At 38.7% G+C, this 25,188-nt stretch overlaps 1 protein-coding gene across 1 annotated transcript; it reads left to right on the top strand.

Annotated features, from left to right (window-relative positions):
* Nucleotides 1-2,201: 2,201 nt before the first annotated feature.
* Nucleotides 2,202-24,081, top strand: NEIL3 (nei like DNA glycosylase 3; the record flags this gene model as incomplete). Its single annotated transcript, XM_084263558.1, has 10 exons — nucleotides 2,202-2,318; nucleotides 4,545-4,660; nucleotides 9,325-9,459; nucleotides 10,517-10,730; nucleotides 11,902-11,976; nucleotides 14,457-14,623; nucleotides 17,588-17,757; nucleotides 20,581-20,980; nucleotides 22,786-22,960; nucleotides 23,748-24,081. 10 exons carry the CDS (start codon nucleotides 2,202-2,204, stop codon nucleotides 23,922-23,924), a joined length of 1,746 nt encoding a protein of 581 aa, XP_084119684.1. The 3' UTR covers nucleotides 23,925-24,081.
* Between the last annotated feature and the right edge of the window lie 1,107 nt (nucleotides 24,082-25,188).

Raw genomic sequence — 25,188 nt, 5'->3', positions numbered from 1 at the left:
AACAGCAGACCGGAAGTAAAAATAGTCAAATGTTAAACTTTTACTGGAGTGAGATTTATTTGCTTGTTTGTGCTTGAAATTTGCACATTTAATCACTGTGGGAGAGATTATTTCTTGTGGACATTGGATTTGGACAAAGGCAAATTAAGGTGTGAATAACTACTTATGGAATTACCTGCTAAGAAATGTTATATTCTAGTGAAGAACCCTGAAATAATCTAATGATAGCTTTTATTTTGTAAGCAATCCATCAGCCTCCTTTTAAACTTTGCCTCTTACAAAATATGTTCCCTTGTAGCCTGGGAACTGCAGTATTGAAACTGAATAGCAGCAACTGAGATTTATGGATTCACAGAATTACTGTTACAAAAGCAGCTAAGATTATTCTACTTGAAATACTGTAACACACAGTTACATACTTGTGTTTTGTCTGCACTACTACATCATAAAAAACTGTAATAGCAATGATTTTGCCAAACAATTGCTCTTCATTCAGCTGTCATCATTTAGGTATCTTTACGAAAAAAACATCCTGATTTAGAGTTCCTCATTGGGCATTTGTTTCAAAGTATAAAATTGTCTCGTATCTCTTACAGTGCTATTACCTCTCTTCCCCTTGATGCAAACGTATTAAGTTTGCAGGTGACACTAAGCTGGGAGGAAGCATTGATCTGCCTGAGAGTAGGGAGGTTCTTCAGAAAGATCTGAACAGACTGGTCTGATGGGCTAAGACCAATGGGATGAAGTTTAACAAGGCCAAGTGTAGAGTGCTGCACATGGGACATAACAACCCCATGCAACACTACAGGCCTGGGGGACACTGGCTGGAGAGCTGTCAGGTAGAGAAGGATCTGGGGGTGTTGGTTGACAGCAGGCTGAATATGAGCCAGCAGTGTGCCCAGGTGACCAGGAAAGCCAATGGCATTCTGGCTTGTATCAGAAATAGTGTGGCCAGTAGGTCTAGGGAGGTGATTGTGCCCCTGTACTCGGCACTGATGAGGCTGCACCTCCAGTACTGTGTCCAGTTCTGGGCTCCTCACCATACAAAGGACATTGAGGTCCTTGAACAAGTCCAGAGAAGGGCAACCAGGCTGGTGAAGGGGCTGGAGGGCAAATCCTATGAGGGGCACCTGAGGGAGCTGGGGATGTTTAGTCTGGAGACAGGAGACTGAGGGGAGACCTTATCACCACCTACAACTACATGAAAGGAGGTTGTAGAGAGGTGGGCAATGGTCTCTTCAGCCAGGTAACAGGAGATAGTACAAGGGGAAATGGCATGAAGCTGTGCCAGGACAGGTTCAGATTAGATATTAGAAAAAATTTTTTACTGAAAAAGTTGTCGGGGCCTGGAACAGGCTGCCCAGGGATGTGGTTCAGTCACCTTCCCTGGATGTGTTTAAAAAAAGAGTAGATGAGGTACTTAGGGATACGGTTTAGCATAGGATGGGAACAGTTGGACTTGATCTTAAAGGTCTTTTCCAACCTGTGTGAGTCTGCATCACGAGGTGGACATTAAGGAAATGGTATCTAATGTTCTACTCTCAGATGCAAGTTCCCTCCATTTTCTTTAAAGAGTTTATTATGCCCATTCTTACTTCAAATGCAGCAGGGGAAGGAACATTTTCCTTGGGTAAACTTGGACTGACTGCCAAAACTTATTAAATATTGACTCTTTTAAGGCTGAAATTAACTTCCAATTATGCATTAAGCAAGCTTAAAAAGAAGATGTACTTGTGCAAGGGTGTTTGACACAAGACCAGGAAGCCTGCGATGGTTAATTAGGTATTTGAGGACATAAATAAATAGGATATACCGTGTTTTTCTGACGGGGCTCACAAAACAAAGCTTTTTCACTAACGTTCCCGTCCTTGCCAAAGGCAACTGAAAACACCCGCTGCTCGGAACTGGGAGAGAAATAGGAAGCTGGCTAGGCCGCGCCCGCCCCTCCGGCCTCCGCCAGGCCGGCGGCGCCCGCCGGGGACACCCCTCGCTCAGCCGCGAGGGGCAGATCAGGAGGGCCCACCAGGTTCCTCTTTCAGTCTCTGCCTCAGCTCCCCCAAGAGCCGTGGGCCTCCCACAGCAGCCCTGCAGCAACCGGGCAGAGGCGGGGCGACCCGGGGCGGCAGTGCCGCCCCCAAGCGAGCGGCAGATTTGAACGGAAGAGGCGGGCGGTACGGAGCGCTCGGTGACGTTCTGCGGCCATGGTGGAGGGTCCGGGCTGCACTCTGTCCGGAGAGAGGCTGCGGGCCCGGGTGCGGCGGGGCCAGGTGGTGCGGAGTGTGCGGGGCAGCGCTCTGCCAGCCGCAGACGGCAACGCGGTGAGGGGCCGGGGAGCAGCAGCCGCCTCCCTTCAGGGGTAGCGCAGTGCCGGGCAGCGGGGCGCAGGGCTTGAGCTCCCGGATGAGCGCGGTTTTGGGCAGCGGCCACGAATCCCGGAGCCGTACGGGCCCGCGGGCTTGATCTCAGAGCGGGGTGCGGCCCGGCCCGCGGCTGCTGACGCCCGGGGGAGGGGGGTGTGCGTGTACTCTGCCCTTATTCTTCCTTCAAATGATAATATCCTGGCCTGCAACCTAACAAAGTTGTCCTGGCAGGCTGGATGTGAAAAGAGGTGCTGAAGCTGTAGAAGCATCGTGGGGTTGGAACTAGAGAGAGCTTGTAGAGTTGCTCTTGTTCACGTAGGGTAAGCTTCAGCCTCAGGAAACACAATTTTAATTTTATTGTGATTTCATAAGTCCTCACAAATCTGAATGAAGCGTGATGGAGAAGGTACATGTTTGCCTGTAGAAAGGGAGCTTTTACTTATGTAACCGTTATTTTAAAAATTATCTTAATTAGACCAACTCTTAAATAAGTAAAGACTAGCTCATCAGCTTCCAGTGTACACAGTGTGTATTTTTTTCTACTAGTTTTTAATCCTTTCTGTTGGTAGCATAAAATACTTCACCAGTATAAAACTGTACCTGGCATTGTGAGACCTTCTGGTGGAAGGAGGGGTGTAGGTGGGCATGCCTAGCTGATAGGCTGCAAAGGTACCTCCTCTGGTTTGGGTGACTGAGGCGGCTAGAGGGTTTTTTGTGGTTTTTTTTTTCATGCCTCCTATTGCTCAGCTGTGAGAAACTGCCTTGCTTGTGGCCCAGGTATATTGGATGCCCCCCCGATAGGAAGTTGGGGTTGTTTTCCTTGCGTTCAGTTTATATAAGGCAGCATAGAAGAGTTTGTGATCAAGGCTCAGTCTAGTAGTACTTCAATGAAAGAACAATTTAAGGAAAAATGTGGCGTAAGATATGCGGGCAACAGATTGGCCTTTATAGGCTTGTATCTTTCAGGACTAAGCTTTTTGAAGTAAGGAGTTATGCTCCTATGGTTTCGAAAAAGAAAGTTTAGTTCCCTCAAATAGATTGATGTCTTTGTACAGTAAAAGTCACCTCAGGGCAGCCTCTGAGTCATTGGCAAATGATCATTGTACAGGTCTTGGACTTGTTACATCTCTCAATGACCGCTAGCCAAGGCTAAAGCCTTGGCTGCTACTGAAAACTACATTGTTTAAAGGAGTTCATACTACAGTGGCTCTAAGGGCTTGCCTAATTCCAAAGTGTTATGAAATTAATTTTTTTCCATCTTGATTACTTCTTACTTTAGTTTAAACAAGCCTTAGTGACAAAAAAACTGTTGCACACCGACATTAATACCTTTATTGGAAGGGATGAACTGTTTACATGAGAGCAAAACTTTGCTTTCTTCATATTTTGATAATAGGCAAAGTAAATTATGTTGATGTTATGCAAAAAATATTTTAATTTTTCTACTTGACAGAATAAATAACCGTAAAACCCTCTAAATATATATCATATCAAGATGATAATGCAGTGGGAGATTGTATAGAGAGTAGATCTGAAATTTGACTAACTAGCGGAAGCCTCCTTGATTTTCTAGAGTCGCTTTCATACGTATTTGCATTGCAATTGGGTGTTGTGATTGAAGCGCTGGTACACATATCTGTGCCTTGCAGTTTGGGCTCGGAAGACAGTGAATATACTGCTTGCAGGTTTCAGCAGGGGCTGAATGGACCTTGTGGTCCTGATCCGGGGACATTTACAGGCTGAGAAATACAGGCTGGCGGAAACTAAGTTCAGTATTTGCAGGACTTGCGGAATCCTTTACTTGGAACAGAATAATGTTATGCATTGGCACAGGCACTGACAAATATTTAATATTCAGGCTTTACCTGTTTAGTTTACATCAGCCTGAAAGTGAATAAGGAAGCCTTCAGGAAATGGCATAAAATAGCCTGATAAAAAAGAGTTATTGTTTCAATTTGGAAAAGAAAGACCGAAGTTTGATAGCATTATCCATACTGACTGTCTGCTTCCTGGGTTAATAGTCTTCATAGTTCTGATAGAGCTACTTAAGGAGAGAAGGTTTAATAATGTTGAGTTGGAGAATCAGTTTGTACAGCTACTTGTTGAAAGTGTACTGATGCTAGAGTCAAAGTAGTATAAATTCTGTTTTAATCCTTGTGTGTGTGTGTGTGTACTCATTTTCAGACTGCTGCAAGTGAGGAGAGAACCTCTGGTCCTGATTTCCTTATTGGCCATGTTTACAGGGGTGTGGAGACTTTGGGAAAGGAACTTTTCATGTATTTTGATCAGAAAGCTTTGAGGTAAGAGGGCAGAAAAAGGCTTTCTGTGCATTCAGACTGCATATTTGGGGGTTCCTCTTGTTCTTGGCAATGTCATTTTCAGAGATTTGAAAGTTAGTGTTACTGAGAGACTTCTCAGCAGCCTCTCTGCAGTACCGGAAGTACTGTTTATAGTCACTTATGCTTATAAATAATTCACTGCTTTATTCTTAGTCTAAGATTCCATGTAAAGGTATCTGAAAAGGATAGTTATTCCTTGAAATGCTTTGTTTCAAACAGGAGATTGCGTTTTATAGGGACAAAATTTCAGAGAAGTGTATGCACTTACAGTTACTTAATATCTACAAACTGTAGTTGCAATTTCTTTTAATTTTCCTTAAGAAATTTAGACTGGAGATTCTGGGCTTTTAATGGTTCAATTCTGGTAATAAACTTGAAATATTCTGTGTGTATGCATTTATGCTGCCTGTCTTTCTTTAGGCAATATTAACAACTCCTTGATTTAGAGCTATGGTTTGAAATTTGGAAGGTGAATGGTTTGGTTATCGTAAATTTAACTCTCATCAGTTTTCTAGTGAAACCATGTCTTCTAGACAAATGGTAAAACTGCCAAATGTTTGTTCATTCTTTGTAAAGCTTATTAGGGGTTTGTTGGCATGTTTAGGATTTTGTTAAATGCTTTAACTCCTTGGAGATCTCCTTGTACTAGCTACAGAGGTTGTATTTGGAATCTGGTTTACGTTTTCTTGTTGTTTGCTTTTGTACTACAAAGTCAACTAAAATAGATCTAACTAAATGGGCAGTGTAATGAATTATTTAAAAATCTCCTCCGATTCTGTATGGTAATTAGTATAGAATGCATTAATAAGACCTTTATTTAATAGGTAAGACTTGCTGTATTTAATGCTTTTCTTTTACACTTCTTGCAACATTAATCTTTCTAAATCATTAAAAGGGAAAGCAGTATCACCTATACATTGAGTGTCGTTTTTATTACCTAGTGACTGATCTTGAGCAAAGGTGTAAGGTGCATGGTGGTTGCATGCTAGATAAAGGTAGTGGTATATTATATTAGTATCATTACCTGGGATAATGCGTAGCCTGATCTTTGGTATCAGCACTGATACATCGTTAATGCTTATTTCTCTTGGTGCTAGAGAAAGGCAACCAGCCTTATATGCACATACCAGTCCTAATGTGGCGATCATACAGGTAACTAGTTAGACCTGTGTATGTGTTTAAAGCAACCCACAGTTGTGAAGGATAACGGTCCTAATCTGTTTCTCTTGCTTTGTGTTGTGTTTACTTAAATAGAAATAGAGAAGGAAAAGCAGTTTTTAAAAAGAAAAGTCAGTTATAATGGAAGATTAAAAAAAAAAAAAGACCTTGGGAGGTAATAGATACAGATGTTACCCTCTTTTAAATGATTGTTGTATGTAGTACAAATTGGTTGAATAAGCAAAAGAATAAATGATACAATAAGAAAACACTGTTTTAACAGACAGAATTACATTATTAGAAAAAAAATCCACTTATTACAGAGGAAAGTAAGTAAGCCTTTTCAAAAGTTCTCTTCAAAGAGAAGCAAAATGTGATTAAGTTCTAGTATGGAAAATATAATCCTTTGACCCTTAGAAGAGCTTGAATTTTCTAGCCAATGAAATTGGCTTTTAACAATAACCTTTGGTTATTGTTTTCATATTAAGCTTAAAAGTTTAATTGGTTCATCAGTTGTTGTAGCTCTAGAAACTGTATTTAAGAAGTTCCTCTAGTCATGTCACTGGTTGGAAATACTGTAGAAGCTATGTATAAGAAAGGTGTTGTCTACATAAGAGGCAGAAGTTACCTATCTGATTATTATCTTTGTTCTTATGTTTTAAAAAATGTATGGTGTGCATCTTTAAGATGGTGAGGGGAGGTACAGGAAGGCTTCAGAAAATGTCTTTTCAGCAGTTTAAAGACTGGCTACCAATTAGTATTGTTACTGGGGGAGGAAATAAGAAACAGGCCTTCACAAGATGTATTATTTCTCTATTATTTAGCCCTCAAATATAGGACTGACTTGTAATGAGGAGGGTTACTGATATACAGATTCTGTATATATTTTCTCAAGATAACAACACCAGTTTTTCTCACCTGCTAAGATTGCTTATAAAAAGATGGTAGTCATGCTGAAATGCTGTTAGACATGTCTTGGGGAAGACTGGGCCACGAAGGATTATTACCTCATTTTATGCTCTTGGATTTTCTCAAGTGGGGAATGACTGCCTGGTGGGAGAAGATAACCTGACCATGAAATTGTTTGATACAGTTTAGCTACCGCTTGCCTGACTTGCAAATGAAGAGGATACTTCTGAAGTGTTGCCATGTTGCAGATAGCAATTAGCAAATGAAGTTCAGGATACTTTCAATCCATGGTGGGCAGTTGAAGCTTTTTTATTTTTTTAAGGAGTACAAATGAGCAATGACACCTCCTGAAGAAATTAGTACTTCTGCTTTTTGATGTCCATTTAAACAAGGACGTTAAAGTCAATGAAGAAAGTAAAGTTGTTTTGGAAAATCTGAGGTGTGTTGTTTTTTTTTTCCTTGAAAGTCACTTTAATCAATGAATGCTGAAAAAAAAAAAGTCTGGTATTTCTAAGTTGTGTAGGAGAGACTTGCATGGACTGCATGTTTTGCCATGGAAATGGTGCAGTTATGTGAAAGTTGTCCTCTGTTTAGCTTCTGTAGTGTACTATTCATATAAATTTGGAGTGATAAATGGTTTGGCAAAGTGTCTGAAAATTGTTAACATGCATATGATTTTGCATAACTGACAATGGGCAAAAATATTCCTAGAAGAGAGATACTTATTAACTCCAAAACCCTTCAAGGAAAGGCATCCACTGTCCTGACTGGAAGTTACATCTTCACCCTTAGAACTTGATAATGTCAGTTGTCACTGGTTTTTACATCTACATATAGTAGTTTGACTGTGCTGCTACTAATCTTGTATTTTTGTGGGGAAAAATGTTTTAAGTGAAAGCAGATCTTTCCAATATTGTGTTATGGCTAGATAGTTGTAAAGCCTCACCTTTTTACTTCAAGAGCAAAAAGTTGTCAACTCTTTACTATTGGCTGTCACAGAGTAACAGATCATGGATTTAATTAGCACGGCTTTTATATTTGTAATTAAAATGAGAAGATTTTAGGACATCAAAGTTAATCAAACACACTGGAGTGAAATTTTATAAATTTCTTTAGTCTCTTGAATGCAAATATATTGTGAGGATTTTTTTTTTCAAGTCATCAACTGACGAGTTCATAGGGTACCAGATATTTGTCAGTCTTAATGCTCCTTTTAATGTGTGCTGGAGCTCAGTAAATGAAACCATCAGCTCTTAATATGAATGCTATTTCTTTTAAAATAACTTTCAGGAAGCACCTTGTGCATTACCATTTGGTAGCAAAATGCAAGAGGTTGGTTTAAAAAGGAATTTGACTAATTAAGCCTGTACAGCACTGGAGTACATGGTACTTGAGAGTTGGAAATGGCTATTGAAAATAAAAGTGACTGCAACACCTCTATTGAGTGAACTGACTTGTAATAAAGTTTTGGAAAGATACAGGTTCATAAAAATGAAAGAAAAAATGCTATGAGGAAGAGTTGCTATCAAAGAGTTGACTTGATATCTATGCTTTATGAAATATTGTCTTCACCTATCTGCAGATATTTATAACACCTACCCTTCCTGAAATGTAACAGAGGGAAAGAAACATTTGATGTTGTATTTTGTATTTCTCTGGTCATTTGTATAGCTTGATCTGTTAAATACTTTTGTAGCTACAAAATAATCCAATTCTTCTGATTTTCAATGTACAGAAGTAGGACACTCCCTCTGTTTTATGTTTTTTTAGGAATTGAATGTGCCAGGTGAATTCTTAATAAATAGAATGTATGAGACCACAGTCAAACTTGTCCTTTGCTCAAGTATGCTAGCTCCCAGTAGAATATATTATAAAATGTAAGGCCTCTTAAAGCATTAGTGATCTGTAAAAGGAATGCTTGAAAGAGTCTGTTCCACTCCTTTGCCATCTGTCCATTTTTCAGTTTATTTCTTTTATTAATTTTTAATTGACCTGCAGGTTTTGCCTTGGTGGTAGGCAAAGAAAAGGCAGAAAACAACATATGGCAGATGTTAATTACTTTGTTTGTGGTGTTATTGGCAGTAGCTTTGATATGATAACAGCGTTGGCAATGCGAGGACTGAAATCTTTCCTCTCACACCAGGTGACTTCTGTCTGATATAACAAAAAAACCTGTCTGGTAAAGTAGCCTGATTTCTTTCAGCCTCCCTAAGGACTTAAGAGCCTATGTTGGACGACCAGCTTGTCAAGTGGAAAAAGTTCTTAACTGTGGTACACCAGAAAAGTGTGTTACTTGATGCTCAGGTTTGACTTGCGTGTAATGAGTCTTGATGCCCACTGGAAGACGGCTGTGTTTTGGACTGTTCCTGACTTGAGGAGGGTTCTTCTCTGGGAATTGAGCAGTACCTTTGTTGCTGTGTTATTCTTAATGGCTAGAATTAATGTCTATGTGTCCTGACTTGGTTAGGTAAGAGTGGTTGATGACTTCAAAAATAGACTAGTGTAATGCTTGGGAACATTAAGATAAAATACCCACAAGAACTCTCTTTCTCTCCGAGGATTCACTTTGGTATGAACGGTTCCATGCGCATTAATCCTGATGGAAGCAAAGACAGAAATGGAGCACTACCGGTTTTGGAGATACAGCTTACAGAGGATACTCTTTGTTTTTTTGAGGTGACAGTGGAGTATAGGTAAAGCAGAAACTAATCAACTTGAACACAGCTTGCCTTATTTCTTTTTATAGCATTTGTCTAAGAACATAGGGAAGAAATCACACACAAATTGTTAAGTGCTTGGATGAGATGAAAGACATCACAGACACAAGGAAACAACCCAAAATTTTCTAAACATATCTTATTTATTGGTATGGTAATATAACTGTTACTTATGTATCAGAGTTTATGTACAGTTAGAGTAGTTCTATGCCATAGCCTCATTAGATAGTGTCAAGATTGGGAATGAAAATTGTATTCTGTCCTTAGATCCAAATGCTGAACCCCATCACTCCATTCTTATGCAGGTCTCACATCCTTAAAAAGAATAAGGACCTGTGATGGTTACTGGTTTCAAATTATGCTCCCAAGGTTGTGGTTTTATTTTTGTGGTTTTTTTGGAAACAAATTTGTATAATTGTTGTAATTGACATTAAGTGGATGTTTTTGACCATCAGCATTGTACTTCTCACTGCTAATAAAAACAACATAGCAAGCATGTAAATTCAAGTAAAATGTATATACATATTTAATACACAGAATACAAAAGCTTATGTAAGCCTGAAACTTTTTGTACTGTATTATTTTCAAACTATTTGTTCCTCAATTTATGAATATGCTTAAGCTAATATAAAATCAAGGTTTAAGAAAATGAGCTTTTATTCTCACCTTGTAACTACTAGATCATGTAACCATGCTGGTAGGTAGTTATGCTTAATAGTCCAGACATGTATTCTTTCCATATTGGAAGTAGTTTTAAAGCAAGGACTTGGCAATTATTTCTCAAACTAACATGAAAAAAATGAGGATGAATTCTTTTACATTCTATCACATACATGTTCCATGCATGTATCATTGACGTGCTTTTTGGGAGAGGTGGTTAGCATAACTTCAGCACCTCTTCCTGTCATGGGTATTTTCATGGTTTCTATTGTCTGCATATAATGTTCTAGTATATTTTCATGTGTTGTTTTTAAAACCATACTGCTGTATTAACATAGAAGTAAATAAATGTCATTGTGTTTTGTTCTTCCAGAAATGCAGCTGAGAGCGAGAGGAAGGTGAGAATGATGGAAAGCTTGGATGTCTGTTCTCCAAAGTTTAGCTTCTTAAGAGCACAAAGTCAGATTAAACAACAGAAAACCCGCATGCTGTGTGATGTGTTACTGGATCAAGCAGTATTACCTGGGGTAGGAAATATCATAAAAAATGAAGCACTGTTTGACAGTGGTCTTCATCCAGCTGTTAAGGTGGGTGAAATGTCTCAAGATTGTTTTGAATGACATGAAAGTATTAGGAATATAAATGCATATTTATATAATGCTTTGTCATCATCTTACCTTTTATCATCTGATATTTCTTCAGTTACTCTTAAGATACTAAATTAATGTTTTATCATTGTAACTGGAGATACTTGTTGCATTCCTTGGAACCTGTTGCTGCTGCTACTGCCTCAGAGTGGAGGCAGTAACTAAGAGTTCTCTCTTAGAATTTAAATGGATTCCCTATTAAGAAGAGGTTTTAACTTCCAAATCCTGACTTTGTCTGGCATCCTGTTGTGTTAACATTAAATTGTCAGTGTATAAGTAAAGGAAAATGAAGATTGCTCAGGTTTTCTTTGTTCAGTTACTATCCAAAATAGTTTCTGTGGGAGAGTTGATTACTTTTGCAGCTGCTTCTTCCACTTCTTGTCCTGCTAGCTGGCAACACTTGCTTTTATGCCATGTTTACCATGCCTTTTTCTCTTTGTTAACATCTCCAAGCATGGATCTACAAACTTTGGTTGAAAAGCAGTCTGATGTTTACAAAGCAGTTTGAGTTTACATAGAATATAAAGGAAAACTGGCGAAGATAATAACTGAAAGATTTTTATTAAGCAAAATATTTCTGAAAGTTCTTCACAGGATCGGACTGGATTTTTAACTGTATCTGCAATGTGAGCTGGCAGAGGAAAGAAAAATACTTAAATTTTTGTTAAAAGTGCAAAATTTTATTTGGTTGATACTTCTGTCTAATTATGGTGCCTTTGGCTCAAGTATTCTTCCTGAAGATCTCTCACAGGAAAGAGCCTCTGATGATATACAGGTCCTATCATAATCCATGAGGAAATTAAGAGGGAGCTAATAGTTAACTCCATAGGTTAATATAAAGGAAGACAAATTTTCACCTAATGTTAGTCTCGTCCACGCCAAAGAATATTGTTTGGTATTCACATAGTGAGTTTGTATAGTTCAGAATGTGAAAGTGTGCTCTTTTACTGACACACATACTATGAAATCAGAGGATTGCTGGCAGGAAGCAATGCAATTCCACTTCAGCTGAGGGTGTTGAGTGTGCCCCTGCATTATAGATCTTTATGCTGTTGTCCTTTAGTATTGTAGTATTCTAAAGATCATTCTAAAGATCATTCTTGTCTTACAGATTTGCCAACTGACAGATGAGCATGTATGTCACTTGGTGAAAATGACACGTGATTTTACCCTGCTTTTCTATAAGGTATTGGCATGTGTTTCTGAGAAACCTCCAAAACTTGACTCTAGCTGTTTAACTGTGTGTGATCATCTAATGAAAACAGTACCAAAAGAAAAAAGCAACAGGACAAGCTTTTCCATAAATAGGGATGTTAGTTTGCATGTTCTTAATTAATTGTGAATTGTAAAATGGTGGAAAGGTGTGGTGGAGTCTAGACTGAGAGAATGTGCAAAGCTTGGCCTGGTTGCAGCAAGGGAGTTTGACAGATGCTGCCTGAGGGCCAGTTCAGTTTTGCTGTGCATGTGCTGTAATGTCCCTCTGAACGTGTCAGAATAGGTGTAGGTTAAGCACACCCTTATATGCAAGATAACATTAAGGTGACAGACTGTTCAGATTGGGAGCTAGAGGTTGCCTCAGGGAACTACAAAGTTAATTCATGTGGCTTCTTTTAGGAAACTTGAAATAGCAAGTATTATTTGACTGAATAGATTATAACTTCTGACAAGTTATTTTTCTAATCGAAGCAATGTTTTTGGTTGCTAAAGTCAAGTAAATTCCAGCTTCTCCCTACTGTCACAACTTCAGTAGGATTTCACTTCTTCCCCATAAATACTGTAATTACTGGTTGCTCTTTAACTTTACAAAATAAAAGAAAAACATACAAAGACTGGGTGAAATTCTCTTTCTTTTTCTAAGCTGTATGTAGAGAAACCAACAGCAGCAGTGAAATTCTTTTATCTTGGAATTCAGAAAAGCCAAGGAGTTAGTGCTGCTAAATAGTGGTTTGGTGTTTTTTGTTTTTTTTTTTTTTTTTTTTTTATATAGTCTCCTTTTCCCCAACCTACTGAAGAGTAGATTTGTCTGGGGAAATCTTTTCATTCTCCAGACTTCATAGTGAAGTCCATGGGAAAGAGAGAGCATTCAGTAATGCAACAGCTATAATGCTAGGAGATTTAAAATGCATCATGGTCTTTTAGACTGGCACTGAACAAGCAAGATAAACTTTCTGTAGCTCAGTTTAGCCATTTTCAAAACTTTTATAATCTATACTTAGCACATATTCACTGGTCAAGTGCTTTTAAAGGAGAGACAGCCCCTCTGATGACTCTTTAAGGTAACAACAGAACAAAAATAGGCTAATGTGAGGGGGGAGTGCTTGATCATTTTTACAGACTGTTACAGAATGAAGTAATTGTACTATACCATTTGTAGTAACAGCTTACAGATGTAAGGGTGAGGAATCTTGCTGAATAAAAAACTTGCTTTTGTTTGGTTTTTAAGTAAATATAGAAAGAGTCTACTAGTAAGAAACCAACTGTAAACCTTGAGGAGAAAGCAAACCACTTGTGAATATACACTAGTAATTTCTTCTGATTGCTTTTAATTGCTATTAAAATCTAGTAATTCACTCTCCTGTTTGGTGAGGCTGGTGAGTAAAAGCACAGCAGAAGCAAATATGCTGTGCTCAGAGACACCTGTACTTTGGGAGAACTCCAAGGGTCTTCATGCATTGTGGAGCTAGAGCTACTGAACTCTGCGGAAGCTGGGTTGGTATTGCTGGGCCAGCTGTGGTATTGTTTGAACTGCGCCCAAGGAACTGCAATTGTAGTGCAGAAACTTGTGTGGCTCTGCAGAGTTGGCTGCATGTCTGCTGGGCTTTTCTTGATTGTTTTGTTTTTCTGCCAGTTTTAGCTGGAGTTTGTCTGTGCTGACTCCATGTGAATTGTCTCATGAAATGTGCCTGCTTGTCAGCCCTCTGAAGGCTCCTGAGGTCTCTGTGCCCTTTGGGCTTGTACTGTAATTAATTTAATGACTTTCTGCCAGGATCTGGGGAGCTGGCTGTAATGCCAATTGGCTTTTCATAGGCATGGCGAGTGCTAAGATGAAGCTGAGCAACTTTACTGGGCGCTACTCAACTGCTACAGAATCTCTGCAATATTTCTGCATTGCTCAGTTCCTCAGGTTTTGGTAGGTTGATTAACCCAGCTGTGCAGCATCAGTTCTAAGTTAGCTCTGCAGTGTGGTTTTGGCTCTTTTGGGGGTGAGGGAAGGTGGTTGGTTTAGTGGTTTATGTTTGGTCTATTTTTGTTTTCTGTGCTGGATTGAGTGGAGGTTATCCACTCGTTGAAAATACCTCTGCGGCTGCCAGGTCAAAGACAACTAGTGCTGAATCAGAGCTGGCTGGTCCAGCTGAACCCTGGGAGTCTCTAGCAGTTACTGGCTTGCACCATGCCGTTAGGGTTTTTTTCTCTTTTGTGTTTTATTCCATTATGTGGAAATTCCAGACACCATTACACCCAATCTGAAGTCAATCTTTTTTCATAAAAGAATATAAAATACAGATGACAGCCTTTATGAGTGTGCCTTAAATATCTTTATGTAGTCATTGAGCTGTCAGTTTACGTAGGAGTTTTTATTTTAGCTTTGGTTGAACTGTAGAAGGACTGACAGGAAATTTATACCAGGTCTTTAACTTGGGCTTTAAACATGTTTGTTTTTTTTAGTGCTGCAAAACTGGATCTCCACTCTACAAACACTACAGAGTATATAAGCGCCCAACCTGTGGCCAGTGCAATGGGAAGATCACTGTGTGTCGTTTGGGAGAGAACAACAGGATGACTTACTTCTGCCCTCGATGTCAGAAGGTGGATCCCCAGCTTGTCAGCGTTAGGTATGGTGGTACCTTTGAAACGCTTTGAAGGTGGGAGTGCGTAAGAGCCTCAAGGGACATCACTTCTTGGGTAGGATGGATCTTTGTGCATTTTACACCTACATTCACTTGACTTTGCAAAAAAAAAATGTTTTGGCCATTGGTATTTAAAATTGGTTAGAAGCTTTGATTCTTTGATACTGTTTCTTTCAAAGGGCCTGTCTGATGTGAAATAGCTATTACCCTAATAAATCTAGGAGCTGTACAACAATGTGGAGCACTCAGAATCATTCACTGTTTCTGGGAAAGTTGTCCCTTTTTCTTGGTGTTATCAAAATTAATAGACACCCAGATGAGTTGAATGGCATAAAGAAGGCAGAAATTTTTGTCTCCCTTATCATAAGATAACCCCTTCAGTTCTGAAATGTCTGGGTACCTGTGTATGTAGTTTTGTTCTGAAGGCAGAGTTATTCTGAGGAAACTAAAACTTAAGTAAATCCAGAGTGTAGCAACTATTGTAGGGCTTAGGACCTTTTTCTTCCTTGTTGGATTTGGGAAGATTTTACTACACATGTGCCACAGAGTCACTTTCAGATCCCCATAAACTAGCAGCTTTCCTCGTTATATTTTAGAAAAGCACAAAATGCATTTGATAACACAAAGGGTCAAAAGGTAAAAGTTCCAAACCCAGTTTATTTAGACTTCTACATACCAAAGTTATTCTTGAAAATTTTCATCTGAGGCTTCAGATTCTTGCCTCTTTGTACTGAGCTCTGTAAATATGATAAAAGATACTGCTTTGCTTTGCAAACTTTCCCTTCATTACTCTGTGTGTGTATATATATTTAGATAAGATTTACAGAACACACAAACTGCTCTTCCAACTTCCAACCTTCTTTCAAGATTCAGATGGCTGAAGGGATTTTGGTTAAAGCTTAAAAAGCACCTTTGAGTACAGATTAAATATAGAAAATTCCAGCATGGAAGATAAATATTTCACATGCTGATAACCCTAATCTGCTCTATTTTCAGAAGGTAATAACAAGAAGTGTTTTGCAGAAGGGTAGGAAGACAGCAGTGTTCCATTGAGTCAGATAACTAGCAAATGATGCAAGGAGTGGAAAAAAACCCCTATCTGTTCTAGAACAAGTAGTACTTTGGTTTGTTGTTGGGGTATTCTTTAAACAAATAACATATTTCAATGAAAAACATTATAATGGTAGCTATAAACTAAACAGGTCTTTTCTTGTGCTGTCCTCATCCTAATGGCCAGGTCTCTGTTCTGCTGCTCTGATTTCTATAACACAGGAACTGGTGCCAATTAAAAGTATGTGTAGCTCATGTGATTTATCTGCCATTACAGGCTTTCCACCTTCAAAGGCTTAGAGGAGCCAGTGTGCTCAGGCTGACTGGCTACAGGTCATAAACTGTAGAATTTAACCCAGTGGTTCATGGGTCAATTCAAGCAGCTTATAATTTTGTTCAACTCAAAAAATGAAGAAAATTCCTAATAAAAGCTTACATCATCAAATTAAAATGTAACTTTTCTGCCCATATTTTGTGTTCCAAAGTGGGGGTAGAGGAAGGGGAACAACATGACAGATAGTCCAGGGGATGACATGGAATTAAACTCCGAAACATGACAGTATGAATAGATGCAGTCTAGCACTGCATCTTTAGCTGCATAGAAGAACTGATGTAATAATGTGAAAATATCCATTTTACTGCTTCCACTGGCTGTTTTGTTCTCTGGCCACTGTATTTTGGTGAATGCTACTGTTCTGCCTCTTGACAGCACGGGACCTCTAGTGTGTCAGCAATTCTCATTATCCTTCTTATTTTCCCTGTTGTGGGAGAGATGTGGTAGGTAGTGGATATGCCTACCATTATCTTAGAAAACTAGCCTGTTAAGGAGAGTGATCGTTACTGAGTAAGTGATACCTCTAAGGAGTGTCACAACAGTTCCCAAATACAGCATTTGCATTATTAATTGAAGTGCTTAAATTCTTAGGATTAATAAAAGTGTCTGAAAAGTGCTTAATTGCACAAAAACTTATCAACCATAGTACTTAAAATATACATACATATTTTACTGAACAAGTAAGTTCAAGTTACACTGAACATGCTAACAATCTTTGGATACAGTAACAAAATTAGTCCTTGCTAAACATGTAGTGACTAAAATAGTAACTGATTTTAAATCAGTGCATGAACACTGAGGCATTATCATTTACAGAGAAATAAATAAAGCTAAATCTATAGAGTGGCAGGAGTGCAGCTTTAGCTCACCAGTTACAGCTAGGATATTCCTGAACTCTTTCCAGTGAGGAGAAACAAAATAAAAAAAAAAATCCTTCATTCTGAACAGGCTCCTAAATTTAAAAGGCTTTCCACCAAGTGGTGACACACGAGAGAGACTTTCTAACTTACAGGGTTTTTGGTTCTGTTTGTTGTTCTGTTAACTAAATGATCTAGTGGTTGCCATTTAAATGAGAGTTTAATAAAAAAATATGTAATTTTTTTGCTAGATTGTGTGACTGCCAGTAGTTCAGCTTCTAACCAGTCCTTCATCCAGTAATGTGTTTGTTAGCATTCTGTACAAGAGATGTGGAAAAGTACTGATATAGTCTCCCTTTCTCATCCAGTTTCTTGCTGCAGGCACTTGAAAATGGTAAGGAATTTGAGAGAGGCTGGGCCAGTGTGCCGGAGAGTACATCAGTTAATTATTAAATTTCTGCTCATTTTTGTTTAAACATTTGTATTCCTATTAATTGTGCAGCATCAGGGAAGATTGGCCCTTGAAGTAAAGAAAACAAAAATAAAATAAAATCAGAGTAACCATGACATGCGGTCCCAGCTCTGATAGGCAGGCATAACGCTGCGTGCTGTTTGTTCTCCAGCCCTGTGCCTCCTTGCACATAGTGCTGTAAGGCAATCTGTAGCAGAAACGTCACAAAACACTAACATCAATCTTTTGTTTCACAGCAAACTGCCAACTAGAAATACCCTAATTGGCTGGGCATATGGCAGGGGGTCATGTTCTAATGAACATGTAGCTCAGAAATCTGAAGAGGAGTGGACGTGTACGCGCTGTACCCTAATAAACACACCTTCTGCTGAAATTTGTGATGCCTGTTTGACTTCAAGGCCCGAAGGTACTGAAAGGTTGTCTGGAACCTGTAGTGGGAAGAGGGGGAGGATTGCGGTTTTCAAGTAGTTTCTGAAACTGTAGAAGTGTTTCATTGTGAATTGCATTTATGTAACTTTAGCTAACTTAAAGTCAGATTTTGGGGAGATCTTACACAGACAGTCATGGAAACCATCTTCCTTAAACCTTAAAACTGCCTTGTTTTCCAGCTTTGTGTGCAGGTGGGTTTCTATTGCCAAGCCTCTGCTGTGGCCCTTGTTTTGCTGGGGCAAAGAGCAAGGCAAAAACACCGTTCTTCCAGCTCTTCTTTTCATTAGAAGCTTGAGGCACATGTCTGATTGAGAAATCACCAGGGAGCAGAAAAGTAATTATCATTCTTTCATGTGAACAAAAGCAGTATATTTTGGTAGCCTGTCCAAAAGGACGTTGGGTTTCCGAGGTGCTAGAATTTTTCATGTAAGTTCAGAGAAAGGATGATTCTGGACTTCTTACCTAAACTACTTGTTTGTTTCTGAGTGGGGTTTTTAATGCTGCTATCTAGATCTGGTGGGCAGAAACAGCTGGGAACAAGACCTAGAAAGGGACAGGAAGATGGCATGAGTAACATGCTAGCTTCTCTCCAGATTTCTATGTAGAAATTTAGATATTAAGTAGGGATGAATGAGTCAAGAGAGAGGCTTTCTGCTGAGACCTGTTTCTATGTGAATTCTTTTTTTACGTTCTGTACAAAAAATAGTAGATTACTCTGGAGCGATTTACGGGAAGTTCTTTGGATCAAACTGTTGCTCTGAAACATTTTGAATTGCTGCATATATTTGAAGAAACAAAGCCTAGAGATGTGCATGTATGTGGCTTCTTAGGGATAAAGCTAATTCTATAACAATTCCATATTGAGACTTTTCTATCTCAAAAACTAATAATCCACTTATTTCACATGGTGTAGTGAATTACTAGTGAAGTGGCTGAAATCTACAAGCTACAGCTTATGTCTTTATTTTTCTAGTTCCGGTGCTACAAAACTGAAAGAAAATATGTTTGTAAACAGCACACTAGCATTTTGTATCTGAGAAGAATCCCTGTTTTTATGTTTAAAGTTCACCGAATTTAACTGTATGACTCAAACTACGTATGGTGAAATCAGAATTAAGATTGCATTCTTACAACTTCTGAGGGTACTTTGAGCCATGCTTCCCAGAGTGCCTCTGAATTCCCAGCTGGTGAAGAAGTGACTTTATGGTACTGATCTCTGTTCTTAGGGAATAAGTTCTATAAATGCTTTAGGATGAAAATAGAATGGAAATGCTTTTAAAAAGTATTGCTTCATTCTAGTTCCTCTTCTTACAAATGCAGTGATGTGTGTGAAGCTCTTACCTTACACTAACTGAAGTCCATTTCTTCAGGTCACAAATCAATACAAGTATGTGTTTGTGCCTTTTGTGACACTTGTTGCCAGCAGAGGCTAATCTTGCATAATTCTCCCAGAAAACCAGTGCCAGAAACCTGAAAGTTTTAATCTGTCTGCAGACTCAGCTTTACCATCTAACATTTATCCTGGAATTCAGACTGCCAGCTGGAGATTAAAAGAATATAATCATAGAATGCATTAGGTTGGAAGGGACCTTTAAAGGTCATCTAGTCCAACCCATAATAGCACGTACACAAGTGCTGTATTTCAAGCTTTGTAATAAAGTCCTGTTAATTTTCCTGTACTTCCAAATTCCATTTGTTTAGCTACATGCCTTTAGTGAACACAGGCCTGGAATTTGAGGTTGTGTTAGACTTGGGGGAATACTGTTAAAATTAATTCTTAAAAATCAGGCTTACTTTTATGTCATAGGAGTGGTATTTGAGATTTACTTTATTTAAACATGGTTTTGCTTGCCTTTTTTCAAACTTTGTTTCCTTGCCTTCTCACTTTGTGGTTTGTTTTTTTTTTAAGTTTTATGTTGTTTCTAAAGTTAACTACTCTCAGCAGAAACCTTTGAATTTTTGAGGACAAAATACTTGATAGGTAAAGTTAGCTGCTGGCATACAGCCAAAATAATTCAGGCTGTAGACAGAGATAACTATTTAGCATTGCATCTCCAATTCTTTGCTAAGTGCAAGAGTAAACTCATATTCTTACTTCAACAAATCTGCACTGGAACTAGTATGTTCCACTGGGCAGCAGTGGCAAAAGGGAAGGAGACTGAACACAAATGTTCTGAGTAAAATTCTGTGAAGAAACATCTTGTTCATGGGAGGAAGTAAATGCAAAGTACATGCCCACACTACTTGTTTCTGAGGCCTTTTACAGTAAGGGATTGATGAGTCTGGGTGTGCATGATGTTTTGCAAGGACAGGTACCCTGAACACACTAGGAAACCCAACAGATGAATATTCCTTTTTTGCGTCAATAGTAGAACAGTGCTTTAAAAACAGATACAGTATTGTTGCTGTAGGTACCATATCCTGCCATATTCCAGTGCTGGGGTTATAAAATATTGTTTTGAAAGAAAATTAAGTATTTAAATATCCTTTTTGGGCCAAATTCAGTGTTGTATGGTTAACTTTCCAATAGCTTTCATTTACAGAGTACTACTCACATCTGATTCTGTTCAAGCAATAGTAATGCCATCTTGAAACATGTGTTGTACATCACTCCAAAAGTCCATGGGCTTCTAATTGTAAGAAAATTAATGCTATATCCAATTTGCGACAGGTTTTGTGACCTTTGAAGATGGTATGGTAAACTTACTCCTTTGCTTCCTGTGTGATGATTTATGAATACAGAAATATGATGCATCACTCTACAGGGTTAGATTATAACCAGCAACTTATTTTTCCTCAGTTCCAAAGACAGAGAATATGGACGATTCTGCAGCCCTCAACATAAACTTAATGAAGTACCCTTGTAATGATTTCAGAAAGCCAAGCACAGAAATAAAGATCAACAGGAAAGCTGCATTTGGAAATACAACTCTTGTCTTAACAGATCTTGGTAACAAAGCTGTTTTGAGAAATGATACTCAGTTATCCTATGGACACTCTCTCCATGTTGCTACAAAAACCAATGGTAATCAAATCCAAAACAACGGCTGCCAGTCAAAGGGAAGCACAAACAAGGACTGCTCAACAAACATAGCTGCTATGGCTTTGTCCTCCTGTCAATCTCTCTCTTTCAAACATATACAGAAGAAACAGAAAACTGATTGTATACCCTCGGCTCACCAATGTAATCCAGCTATCAGGTATGTAATCTAAAACATATCTTTATATAATCCTGTTAACCAACTTTTTCCATAAAGATTAATGGAATACTATGCTGTTGTGTTCAGACACTCCTGTATTTGGTTTTCTGCCAGAAGTAACTTATTCTGGAGTAACTAAAGTTACACTCAGACTTCCAAAGCACTGAATGACCCAGGCTGTCACTGGAAAAGCCCTGATATTTGGCATCTTGATGGTACTGCTGTTTAACTTGAACAGCTGAACTATGAACAGCTGTTCCATGGGACAGGACAGCATAGCTCAACAACAGCATAGGTCAACAAACACAGTGCTTCCTAAGGAGTTTTCTTGTCTTGGGACTGTACTTGCTATCCGTTTAGTGAGATCTTGACATCATTGGGAAAGTTGACAAAAGGAAGGTAGCTGAATGAATGCATTCTAATAAAGTTATTTGTCAACTAGCAGTTTTCAGCATTATTCCATGATACGAAGCTCTGTACAGGTACCTTAATGAACCTCGCATCACTGTTTTCTCTCAATTTTGCTCCCCATCCTCTATGTCTAAGTCCTTCATTGCTCTGTGTATCCTGAATTTTTATTTACATGGCCCTGTTCAGGCACAGTGATTGCCTAGTGAAGAGAAATGTGAAAATCTATTAGGGTTGTCAAGGAAAAGTTGGGCAGACATACACAACAGTAATGGGAGTGCAAGGTAGATGTCACTTACAGTTGTAAATTATGCAGTGTGAATGTGAAATATTAACAGTATGCTGCAAAATTCTTGGTCATGTGTCTCTTCTGAAATACATTATTTCCTGCACTGTTGAAGCACCAGTTTTGAAACAGGATCTCACTGGCTAGCCAGGTTAGGCTCTGAATACACTTTCTTCTCACTGTCTCAGTAGAGGAATACTGAGGATGTAGCCAGCAGAATAGAGGAGTGCAAAGAACAAGTGAGAGTATCAATCACTGTAACAGGTAGTTATAGCAAGTCATTGACTTAAATATTTTTTTTAAAACCCCAACAAACAGCAACCATCAAACATTTCATTAAAAAAAAGTCTTTAGGACTGCAGTCTTCAAGCTGAGAAAAGCAAACATGAAATTCCTAAGCTGATAACAAGAATCAATGAATTAATATTTTCCTTTTTTCACAAAGGTTTCATCACTCCTTTTTTGCTCTATAAATTTATTAGGTAAATTTGAGAGTATTACTCTTCATTATGTTACTGTGTTTAAATAAAATGTTGTGTATTACATTCAGAGAATTTCTATCCCAGTCATGAGAAAGGAAGAAAGAAGAACTTTTTCCTGTTCAGAGAATGCTATTCCATCCCCTCAACTGGATTACTTCCTGTCTGAATATGATTTGGAGCATTACTGTAACTTTTTACTAAAGAGGGTGGGGGCCTGTTCTGTGAAGTGGATAAATATCTTCAGCTTGGAGTAATTACTTGACATTGGTCTTTTTTCCCCACTGAGAGCAAATACTCTTCTAGAACCTGTTGGAATTTGGGGTGGGCAGTGTAACAGTGGTAGTAGTACATGTCTTTCTTTGACAGATTACTTTGACATATTTAAAACATGGGCTAATGCTGGGTAAAACTGGTATCAGACCTGCAAGAAAAGCACAGAGTCTATTTGTTACTAGCAGTCATTCAGCTTTAAAGGCACAATAGGGTGCATTAGAGAAGGAAGTTCTCTGGCTTGCATTGCATGTAAAAGTACACTGAGCTGTTGTAATGATAGGAGGGAATGCTTGGGCTGTGGTATTGGTAATCCCTTTGACATCACGCAGGAGTCATCTTCTGACCTGTCCTTGCAGCACACCTGAAGCTAGAATGGCAGATGATATTCCTACGTTAAGCACGGGCCCTCCTCGCTGCAGCAAACACAGCCGTCTCTGCAGCCTCAGAGTCGTGAGAAAGGATGGAGAGAACAAGGGCAGGCAGTTCTACACCTGTCCTCTACCCAGAGAAACACGCTGTGACTACTTTCAAGTATGTATAAGACTTCAGGGCCTCTCTTCCAAGAAATGTTTGTTCCTGTAGCCTCCTTTCCCCAGTCAGCTGTGGACAGATATATCCTTTTAAAGTTTGAGGTAGTTTCAATTCAGTGTGCAAAAGTATTTAAGACTAAGATCATAATAGCAGTTAAAAACGTAAAGTTTCAACTACTTATTGCTGAGAAGGCACCTGCTTATGTAAATACTTTTAGTCTGCTAGTGTGATACAAGATGTGTAGCAGAAATGTTGCTTTGAAGGGACCTGTACAACTCATTTAGTTCAGCCTCTTGCTTAAAGAAGGCAAAGTTTGGATCTAGACATCAGCCATGTTTCTGTCTAGCCAAAATCCTGAACACTTTCAGGATGAAGATGCTGTAATCTGCCTGGGCAGCTGTTCCCACTGCTGCCTGAAAACCTAGGTCTCCTGCCCCAGCTGCAAGTGGTGCCCCTTTCTGTGATTGGATATGTTGGAGAAGAGTTTGCCATCACCTACTGCTAGGTAGTTAATAGATGAACTCAAGACAGTAATGACTATAATGCCTGATTTTGAAGAGAGCTCTGCGTTAACAATTGAAGTTACACTAGTTAAAGTGAGTGCAGTTACAATTGATGTTAAAATCATGTAAAATTAGTGGATGCAAAAGATATCAAACTCAGTTACTAGGAAGACTCTCTTCTAGGCTCTCCCCTGTAGGTCTGTTTCCATTGCAAGTTTTAAAATAAGGAATTTGAGGCCATTGCATATGCTGAAATTGTGCCTGGAACCTGTTTCTTTTGGCAGTGGGCTGACTTGAGTTTTCCATTCTGTAACCACGGCAAGCGATGCGTTATGAAGACTGTGTTGAAGATTGGTCCCAATAATGGAAAGAACTTTTTTGTGTGCCCTCTGGGGAAGGAGAAACAGTGTGGCTTTTTCCAATGGGTGGAAAATGGGCCAGGTATGCAGGTTATTCCTTGATTTCAGTGTTAGCTATCTGCTCCTCAGGATGTCTTAAGTGCATACAGTTTTCTTTATAATTTCTGTTTTGGTTTTGTTTTGTCTTTTTCCCTCTTCACTATTTAATCAATAAAATAGCTTCAATAAGAAGAACTGCAGATCCAGAAAGAGTAGTCTCACATAGTCCTGCAAAAAACAGACACTGCTTGTACGCTGCATACGATTTAGAAATAAACATCTAGATTGCAATATAGTGTGACATACTGTTTTAGTTCTAATACAAAAATCAAACTCTTTTTCATGTAAACATCACAGGTTTGTTAACACTGCATACTGTCAAGCATGTGTGACTTATGGAATGGATAACTTCATCTGAATTAATGTTTTAAAGTGGTAGGCTTTTTCACAAGTGTGAATGTGTATTAAATAAATGTGAATAACAAGTCAATATACTTTCTCTAATACCACTTAATGCTTTATTTCCTCTGAGCTTAAAGTGAAATGACAATGGACTGTTCACTTCGAGTGTTACCGTAGTTGAACGTGTGACTTTGCTTATATTTGGAAAGCAAAGACAAAAACTGCCCTAAAAATAACAACATTACTATGAAGTTGTCTTAAGACCTGGAGTTAAAAATAAATAATTAACATTTTATTCTAATTGGGGAAAAAATGTTCAGTAGCAATCTATGTGTAATGCATAACACAGCCATGCCTCTCAGGTGGTTACAAGTCAGTTTGTGTTTGCTCGTCTCACCATTATTTGATGAAGCAAGGAGAAAGTAAAGAGAATAGGGGAAGATAGCAAATGGGAGAAAAAGCAGAAACAAAAGTCTTTGAGAGGTTGGAGCATGCTCTATAGATAATGAGGAAAATTAGACTAATAAAGATATGGCTCTAGTTTCATAAATTATTGAACAGCAATCAGTTTTTAAAGGAAGTAGGGGAAGTAGTGTTTCTTCCTACCGAAAATGTCAGATGAAACAGGTTTAAAAGAGTCTTGTAAATGGTCCTTTAGTGTATGTGAATACTTCAGAATTGTGTCATTCCAGGGACCTAACTGAGGTTTTGCCTTTTTTTGGGGGGTGGGAATGCAGTGGGAAGTACTACCTAATTTTCCTGAAGAAGTTGTGGAACTTCAGCCCAATTTAAATCTTCCATGTCCTGGTGCAAGTGAAACTGATTAATTCTTGTCCTAACTAGCAGAAATTCAGACACTCTTTTTCTTCTGTTCAGTAGCCTTTGGTACCTTTCAGAAGTTCTCCCTATGTGAAGTAGATCTTCA

Source organism: Gallinula chloropus (assembly GCF_964237585.1).
Source record: "Gallinula chloropus genome assembly, chromosome: 4".
Lineage (NCBI taxonomy): Eukaryota > Metazoa > Chordata > Aves > Gruiformes > Rallidae > Gallinula > Gallinula chloropus.
Note: the sequence above shows the minus strand (reverse complement) of the source record. Positions and strands in the feature narration are given on the sequence as shown.